Source organism: Coregonus lavaretus (assembly GCF_964263955.1).
Source record: "Coregonus lavaretus genome assembly, chromosome: 33".
NCBI lineage: Eukaryota > Metazoa > Chordata > Actinopteri > Salmoniformes > Salmonidae > Coregonus > Coregonus lavaretus.
The window spans coordinates 17,200,331-17,210,222 of record NC_140020.1 but is presented as its reverse complement, the minus strand read 5'-3'; the positions used below and the strand labels follow the sequence as shown (position 1 = coordinate 17,210,222).

At 43.2% G+C, this 9,892-nt stretch overlaps 1 protein-coding gene across 3 annotated transcripts in view; it reads right to left on the bottom strand.

Moving 5' to 3' along the window:
* Positions 1-1,975: 1,975 nt before the first annotated feature.
* The window catches only part of LOC311108662 (vacuolar protein sorting-associated protein VTA1 homolog), a 54,594-nt gene continuing 46,677 nt past the window's right edge, over positions 1,976-9,892 (bottom strand). For 2 of the 3 annotated variants that reach the window (XM_084151358.1, XM_084151360.1), the window contains 3 exons: positions 7,523-7,765; positions 5,988-6,065; positions 1,976-3,293 (listed from right to left, as the gene is read on the bottom strand). In XM_084151358.1, the coding sequence (XP_084007484.1) occupies positions 3,145-3,293; positions 5,988-6,065; positions 7,523-7,765 (470 nt within the window). In that variant the 3' untranslated portion in view covers positions 1,976-3,144. The remainder of the gene's footprint in view (positions 3,294-5,987; positions 6,066-7,522; positions 7,766-9,892) is intronic. The other variant, XM_084151359.1, reaches the window with a different exon arrangement.

Genomic DNA, 9,892 nt, shown 5'->3' with positions numbered 1-9,892 from the left:
AGAACGGTGAGGAATCAGCCCAGAACAACAAGGGAGGATCTTCTCAATGATCTCAAGGCAGCTGGGACCATAGTCACCAAGAAAACAATTGGTAACACACTACGCCGTGAAGGACTGAAATCCTGCAGCGCCCGCAAGGTCCCCCTGCTCAAGAAAGCACATATACAGGCCCGTCTGAAGTTTGCCAATGAACATCTGAATGATTCAGAGGAGAACTGGGTGAAAGTGTTGTGGTCAGATGAGACCAAAATCGAGCTCTTTGGCATCAACTCGCCGTGTTTGGAGGAGGAAGAATGCTGCCTATGACCCCAAGAACACCATCCCCACCGTCAAACATGGAGGTGGAAACATTATGCTTTGGGGGTGTTTTTCTGCTAAGGGGACAGGACAACTTCACCGCATCAAAGGGACGATGGACGGGGCCATGTACCGTCAAATCTTGGGTGAGAACCTCCTTCACTCAGCCAGGGCATTGAAAATGGGTCGTGGATGGGTATTCCAGCATGACAATGACCCAAAACACACGGCCAAGGCAACAAAGGAGTGGCTCAAGAAGAAGCACATTAAGGTCCTGGAGTGGCCTAGCCAGTCTCCAGACCTTAATCCCATAGAAAATCTGTGGAGGGAGCTGAAGGTTCGAGTTGCCAAACGTCAGCCTCGAAACCTTAATGACTTGGAGAAGATCTGCAAAGAGGAGTGGGACAAAATCCCTCCTGAGATGTGTGCAAACCTGGTGGCCAACTACAAGAAACATCTGACCTCTGTGATTGCCAACAAAGGTTTTGCCACCAAGTACTAAATCATGTTTTGCAGAGGGGTCAAATACTTATTTCCCTCATTAAAATGCAAATCAATTTATAACATTGTTGACATGCATTTTTCTGGATTTTTGTTGTTGTTATTCTCTCTCATTGTTCAAATAAACCTACCATTAAAATTATAGACTGATCATGTCTTTGTCAGTGGGCAAACGTACAAAATCAGCAGGGGATCAAAGACTTTTTTCCCCTCACTGTAAATAAACAGAGCAAATTAGTTAAATATACTGAACAAAAATATAAAACGCAACATGTAAAGTGTTAGTCCCATGTTTCATTAGCTGAAATAAAAGATCCCAGAAATGTTCCATACGCACAAAAAGCTTATTTCTCTCAAATTCTGTGCACAAATTTGTTTACATCCCTGTTCATGAGTATTTGCCCTTTGCCAAGATAATCCATCCACCTAACAGGTGTGGCATATCAAGAAGCCGATTAAACGGCATGATCATTACACATGTGCACCTTGTGCTGGGGACAATAAAAGGCCACTCTAAAATGTGCAGTTTTGTCACAGAACACAATGCCACAGAGGTCTCCAGTTTTGAGGGAGCGTGCAATTGGCATGCTAACTGCAGGAATGTCCACCAGAGCTGTTGCCAGATAATTTGATGTTCATTTCTCTACCATAAGCCACCTCCAACGTCGTTTTAGAGATTTTGGCAGTACGTCCAACAGGCCTCACAACCGCAGACCGCATGTAACCACACCAGCCCAGGACCTCCACGTCCGGCTTCAGATAAAACTGAGGAGTATTTCTGTCTGTAATGAAGCCCTTTTGTGGGGGAAAAACTCAATTCGGATTGGTTGGGCCTGGCTCCCAAGTGGGTGGGCCTATGCCCTCCCAGGCCCACCCATGGCTGTGCCCCTGCCCAGTCATGTGAAATCCATAGATTAGGGCCTAATGAATTGATTTCAATCGACTGATTTCCTTATATGAACTGTAACTCAGTAAAATCGTTGAAATTGTTGCATATTTCGTTTATATTTTTGTTCAGTATACATTTGAAGTGGAGACAGCAATCGCGCGTTGTGGATATATCTATTCAAATAACCCATCAACTTAGACTGTTGTGGCTAGCTAGCTATGGTGTGGAGCACTGGCATTCTTAATTATTTCCTAGTTCAACATCCTTATGGAAATGTATAAAATAATGAACAATGACCTAAACACTTTAATTGATTTGTTTTAATAAAGGTCAAATGAGTCTCTCATTTACAGAAAGTACACATCGACTACAAAAACGTAAAAAAAAAACAAGGGAGTTTAAATGAAAAATCAAGAAATATTACAAACACAGAAAACTCACTCAGGAACGTTTGCATATTTGAGGATGGACTGATCTACTGCTCAGTCAAAGTTGACAGCAAACAAAATTACAAGTTTAGTGTTAAGGTAAGGGAAGCGCTTTCAACTAAAGTGACATTACCGTACCCTTGGAATTAGTTCTCTATGCGGCGGTTTCCTGGACACAGATTAAGCGTAGTCCTAGAATAAAAAGCATGCACAATGAAGAGTCTCCGTTAAAATCATTTTTTTGTCCAGGACTAGGCTTAATCTATGTCTGGGAAACTGGCCCCAAACATCCCTCTCTTACTGCTCCCTCCCCAAGAGGCCATCATCACACAAAGTAAACATGAACAAGTCTTCCTCTTGCTTGGACAGTTTTGATTGTATAGCTCTGTGTACTAAAGCAGACAGCATCAGTACAAACAGGTCACCAAGCATTAATCAATCACTTTAAAACATTTATTTAAATTGTGTTGATGCAGAAAGCACAGTCTTTTCACCCGAGAAAAGGAGATAAATAGATACTGAATTGAAAACACAGTAAAGGGAAGATCAATAATGTCCCCTGATAATAATGGATTATATCTACTGTCTATTGAAGCATGTGTCTATAAATTAAGATTAATGAGAGAAACTGTGTAGTCTTAAAGGATTATGAACTGCAAACTCTGAGCATGTCCCCAAAACATACATGCAAACAGAGGGGATATGTGTGTTACACAGAAGTGTTATCAAAACACAGTCAGTTAGTTGCTAGTGTAAACTAATAAGGTGTATACTGTGCTAATAGGGGAAGGATGCATTGTTTTAATATACAGGCTCAGGAAGTCTTTAGTGAGCACTTCACTCTAGTTATGGACAGCCATGTTGGAAGCTCCACAGCAGGAGTCCAATATGGAGACACGTTGTTTACAGTGATGTTGAAGGCTTGGGACAGAAATGCTTTCTTCAGACAGATGCCATAGACTAGAGGCTAATGGTCTCAGTTCTTCTGGGCCAAATCAGCGATACAGTGAAACCAGTGGACAATGGGTCTCATTCTTTGCCAGTGGTCAGTAAGTTGAGGGCCTTCTGCAGATTCTGCACCGCCGTGCCCACGTCTTCATACTGCAAGGCGCTGCCAGCGTACTTGCAGTACTTCTGAGCCCTGGTGTAGTCCTCTGGTGTGAGGCGCACGTCAACTGCTGAGACAGAGAATTAAGTGTTCCTTTGAGATAAGTGTAATTATTGAAAATGAAAGTTAAATTCTTAATGTGATCCCTTAATTAAGAGAGATTGTGTCTGAGTAACACAGGCCACCCCTGTTACACTCTCACTGACCCACCATATTAGGTCATCAACTGTCTGAGTCAACACCAGCCTGACACAGCTCTCTGATTTATCCCTTAACTCAAAACATATTCCACAAATCCAACCACCCTATGCAATATCACCAGAATTTGAGACGCTGGCCATAAGTCCATTGACTATTTTTCAATAGAAGACACTATTTATAACTCTTAAAGAACCATGTCGGTCTAGACCAAAGCATGTGCCCAATTTGACTTGAGCGTGGAGCGTGTTGCCCAAAGGCTGGAGTGTCGGCCTTCTCGCCCGCTCCAATTTAAGTAGCGGGCACTTCACCAGCTCAGGGCATTTCTGGCCCTGCATGCATTTGTAGGATACTTGTGTGCTGCTATAGCCTCTTGCTTTAGCTACTGTCATGGAGTTTGCTAAATATTTTCATAAACAAACTGTTAAAATACACAGGTGCAAAATCAAGGTGAATTACAAAAATGTGGACCAATGGTAGGTCCAGATAGTCACTAAAATAGATGGGTTTTGGTTAATATGGTGATTTTAATTAATGTTTTTTTCCCTGTGAGCGAGGAGCGGTTTTTAGTGAAGTGGTTGGAAAGGACATGGAGCACAGCTCCGTGAGCTCAACTCCATTCACATACTCTGGTCTAGACACATATGCTAAGCCTTTTTAATTTCCTCTGAATTCCAAATGGTTTAAAACACATTTGTGGTAACATGAACATAACATAAACATTGAATGGTGTGATTCAAAATTATTGTTTTTTGTGTATATTTAAATGAATGTTAATGCCTATTTATTAGTGTGGACATTGAATAAAAACATGACGTTTTGCAGCTGTTTAAAAATAGAGAGGAAAACCTGACGTAACAAAATCTGTACGAAAATAATATAACATGATTCATGATAATTGCTTACCTTTTCACTCCTCAACCACAGTGAGTGATATACTGAAATATGGTCATGGACTCAATTTCAAGAATCTAGCATCGTCTACCAGTGACTGTCCCATTAAAAAAAAAAAGGAGACATTACAGGCAGAACGTACTCATGCATTAGCCGCATGGCAAGCGATGTTTTTGTGGCTTGCCACAAGAAGCTCCACCAGCCATTTAAATTATAGGGTAAGGCTGAGGTTGGGTAGATTCTGAAAACTTGCGTTAAGTCAAGGCAGATGCTGGTGGGCAAAGCTGGTGGGCATTTTGTTCATTTTATAACCTTTGCCCTTCAGAATATACCACTACGAAAACGCAGTTCCATCTGAGGAAAGATTTGCACAGCTCTGAGGGGTGGTTACTACACTTAATTATTGGGGGCAGAATAAATGGTCTGGTCAAAGACCATCACTACATACTCAACTGTTATTAAAACGTCTTCTAACGCTGTCTCAAATAGAGAAAGAGAATGTCAATATACAGTACTTAAAAAGTTTATTCTTATCTGAGAAGCATCCAGCTGCAGATAATACGTGCTGACACCGCATGGTCTGAGAACCTCAACGCGCATGCGCGTGCATCTCAGATGGTATTTTCGCGTCTCAAATGGTATGTGCGCGCACAACCTGTAGACATTTGTTGGTCTTGTGTATCGCTTGAGTCAGTAGCTTTGTTCCAGGGCGTTAGTGTGCTACGCACATACCAGTCGGCGCACTAGCTCTGGTGCAGGGCGTTAACCACGGTTGCTTGTGCAGCTAGCTAGTATGCGCTAGCTAGCTGACAGCTAGAACACACTAGCTAGTACCTAGATTTTAAATCTAAATGTAATTTCACCACCCGTGCTGTTGGTGGCGGTAACGCACCATTCTGTCTCATCTCGTATGTCTTACATCGTCTGTGGCGTGAGAAGGTATCTGCTGGAGCCAGACCCTATTGTCTTATTTTGCTTGGCTTTGAAAGGTTAGAGTCCTAGCTTAGAAGTTGAATCTACAGAAACTCTAAATCAACCATTTTCAATAGGATTAGATCAGGCCAGATTATGGGTGATCTGCTTTTTGTAAATTATATTATACTGGACACTTTTATTCTATACACTTCAAGCAGAGAAAATGTTTCATTTGCCTCAGTGTTTTTGGTAATGTTCCCCCCATACATACATCCTGCAACACTATTAAACTGGACTCTGCTGAGTAAGCCATGTAATTATCACCTCTCATGCCAACCCAATGCTGTGTATTCTGATCTCTATTCATTAACATTTATTAAGGCTACATTGCCATGACACCGCAATTGTTCATGTAGTCATTTTCTTTTCATCAGCCACAGACTGTGATTATTTGGGTTTGTCTGTGGTCGTATTTTTCCCACCAGTGCTGGAAACCGAGAGCCCACAGTCTGTTTTCCATAAACCGTTTTATGAGGAGACCTGCCAGTCTCCCTTCTCCTCCTCCCCCCGTCTCCTCACAGCCAAGAGGGGGGACATCTCATCCTGGCAACTTCAGATGAGCTGCAGGGGCTTCAGGCTGTAAAAACTCAGCAGTCAGGGTCTGTGGGACAGCAGGTGTGGCGTGGTGGTTTTGGGGTGTGTGTGAGGTGAGCCCCAGGGAAGGGGGTACTATGCCGTCCCTGTCCTTACTCCTTACCTTCCTGAGTGGCACTCAGCAGTGAGGGGTCGACCGCCGGAATGCTTCGGGGAACAGGCACTGGTTTAATTGGCTCTCCTGTAAACAACACAGGGGAACAGGGCAGAGTTATTCCAGTCCACCTCTCTCTAGTCCACCCAGAACCTCTAGAGTCCAGGAAAAACCACACAGGGCACTTTCAACTTCTGCTACGCCACAACCAAGAAATGTGTTGGCTAATGCAGGGATATGAATTTATGATGTATAAAGAAGAGAAGTGGTTTGAATGCAGTTAGAGAGCAGAGAGCTGCTCAGGCCTCAGTACATTCAAATTCCAAAAGAGTTTCTCACTCGAGCCAAATGGATGATTTACTGCTAAACTATAATGAAAAAAAGGTCAGATTTGATGTAATCTGGAGCAATGTTAATTTTGCTCCTCAATTTATAGACTCCCCAAAGAAGCTGCATTGAGAGGTTCCAGATACATGGGTACAAAAAAACAAGGGAGGCCACAGGGGAAATCTGTGCAGTTATATTTCATGTGTTTGTTTTGCAGGTTCTGGGGTCTGCAGTGTGCCGCCCCTGATTCAATTAGCACCAGAGAACCTCAGGGGTCACTGAGTGGAGATGAGTCACTGAAACTCTGATATGATGCTTTTTCCCAGAGGCCCAGGGCCTGCCTATGTCATCTGTGATTAGCCCACTGGCTCCCAGGCACAGAGGACACAGGCCTCCGGGGAAAAGCATCCCATCAGAGCTTCAGAGTGGACCCTACTCTCACTGACCCCCTGCCCTCACCCCTGGCTTTGCTTTGGCTTTGATCTTTAAAGGTAGAGAAAACAGGAAACCTCGCAGTGTGAAGCCAGGCAGGCCCAGACTAGGACAGACCTCAGGCACCACAGCCTGCCAAGCCTGAGTCAATAAGGAATACATTTTGACTGTCCATCTTACATCAACAACAACTTTAATGTGCCTGTGACATTAACAATAACCACTAGAGAATTAATTAACAAACATATCTAGTTGGTCATTATCTGGTGGGGGTGTTACAAATGACAGTGTTGGCTGCTTTGTGTGAGGTAACTGTTTTCTGTGTGACACAACACCCAAGTCAGCCACACAGAAAGCAGTCATTAGGGTTCATTTACACAATACCGTCTCTCCGCTCACAAAGACCTGCCAAGGAAAAATGATTAGGCCCTTTTTCTATGCTTGTCGACCATGCCAAAATATTCAAGACGGGTATAATGGCAAAGTTTGTCCCATGGGCTTGAGCTAAACTGTTCTCAAGTTATGCCAGTGGATAAAATGTGTCTCAACTTCAATTCAAGAAAACCAGTCTATTATACATCAAGTTTGTGAAAACGTTCCCAATGGAATTAGTCAAATTAGCTGTTGGTTGCTGATCAGGATTGTAATGACAGAGTAAGACTGCAGAGATGAATTCATCAAGAGTCCATATGGGTCCTATAGATTCTAATGGTATTGTATCATTTCCTGAGGCTCTGCTGAGTGACCAGGATGACAGGGTGGTGTGTAGAGGTCCCATACTACACCTGCAGGTGTGTTGGCTGGACAGTGGGCTCCAGGAGGGATGTGGATGTTGTTGTAGTTGGTGGGGGGATAGGGGGGACCCCCCATGGACCCTGGCCCCTGAGGGTAGGGGGGACCCCCCATGGACCCTGGCCCCTGGTCTGGATCCCCAAAGCCAGGCTGGGAATGGGGTGGAGACTGGGGCTGAGCAGGCTGGGAGGACTGGTACGACGGTCCCCCTCCACCCTCAGCACCATACTCCTCATCTGGGGAGACAGGAAGAGAAAAAGAAGACGGAGGATTTTAAGATGTGTAGTTTGTAGTCCCTCAGACTTTTGTCAGGGAACTCATATTGTAGATTTACCCGATTTTTAAAAACAGACACAATATCCTGCCCCCATACCAAGTCGGACATCTGATAAGGCAGAACTTATGCAAGACTGAGTGTTAACTACTGATGAGGTATACATCTATAAACATTGCAATAAAATCTATTTCGGCGGATGAACATGCTGGTAGACTACCCACTGAGATATATCATTACCTTGCTGTGGCAACAATATTAGAGGCTGACACAATATGGCTGGGAACAATAACAATTCAAGCTAGGACAGCAGAGTCCCTGCCCGTCTTCCGAAAACATCTGAAGCCCTACCTCTTCAAAGAGCATCTTAAATAATCCCACAGCAAAACAAATACAAAAATTGTGAACTAAAACTCGCACTTGACTTTTTTTCCCCCTTTACTAGCTCTGACTTTGCTGATAGCAACTTTATTAAGGAAACATTTACTTACTATGACTGTGATATGTGGTTGTCCCACCTAGTTGTCTTAAGATGAATGCACTAAGTGTAAATCGCTCTGGATAAGAGCATCTGCTAAATGACACAAATGCAAATGTCTAAATACGTGTTATACTTCTGTCAGGCTATAAACACTTTTCAAAGCCCAACAGACTGCTACACTTTATCTTAGTAAATCCCTTTCAAACATCTCCCACATTATCTTTCAATCATGTGAATTTTACTTCTAAAGCGTCAACTCGCAATATGACAATCTAATCGAAACCATGGTTTAGTTCATTTTTCATTGAGGAGTCGGACCGTGGGTATGCTTTAAGTTTAAACTACGTGCACCACCAGGTCCCAGACCAGCCATCCTCTCCTCACGCTTTCTTGTGCAACAGGAGGAATGACTCACCAAGGGGCCACTCTTTTCCTTCATGCACCCACTGATAGAAAGGAATGTTACAGGAAACCCTACAGCTATGGAAGTGGATTTGAGCTTCTTGACACGGATTGGCTGAGATGAATTAAATGGCCACTTTGGGGCAATGTGCCGAGTGCTGACATACTGCTCCAACGGAACGATGTCCATCCAGTACAGTATATAGGAACACTAAGTTGTGGACAAACATACCAAGCATTAGCCTAAGTTTTGTTATGAAAAGATGAAGCCTAAGATTAAAATACAAAGTACTTGATTAGTGATGTATAGCAGACTAAACATATTTTACTTTAAAAGACTATTCAGACACATCAAAAAGTGTCAAGTGTTTTGTGTGTAGTGAATTTAAATCAGCTTAAATGGGAAAAAGTTACTCTGAAAAAGTTACTCGGTCTTTGAGCTGCGATATGCACCATATGTTTATATACCACAGTGAGCCAATTCCCAGAAGAAAAAGCTTAAATCCAGTAATTCTGAGACAGAAAAAGGAGGAAATTCCATTTAATGGGTATGGCACCTATTCTTTAGACTCAGTCAAAGTAATACTATGTTCAAAACATATTTTGGAATGTCCAGATTGAATTTAAAGAAAATATTATATTACACCCAAACATACACTATATATACAAAAGTATGTGGACACCCCTTAGTGGATTCGGATATTTCAGCCAAACCCATTGTGGACAGGTGTATAAAATCGAGCATACAGCCATGCAATCTCCATAGACAAACATTGGCAGTAGAATGGCCTTACTGAAGAGCTCAGTGACTTTCAACGTGGCACTGTCATAGTATGCCACCTTTCCAACAAGTCAGTTCGTCAAATTTCTGCCCTGCTAGAGCTGCCCCGGTCAACTGGAAGTGCTGTTATTGTGAAGTGGAAACGTATAGGAGCAGGAACGGCTCATAAGCGAAGTGGTAGGCCTAACAAGCTCACAGAACGGAACCACTGAGTGCTGAAGCGCGTAAAAATCGTCTGTCTGGCCTGCAGAGCCCTGACCTCAACCCCATAGAACACCTTTGGATGAATTAGAATGCAGACTGTGAGCCAGGCCTAATCGCCCAACATCAGTGCCCAACCTCACTAATGCTCGTGGCTGAATGGAAGCAAGTCCCCGCAGCAATGTTCCAAAATCTAGTGGAAAGCCTTCCCAGAAGAGTGGAGG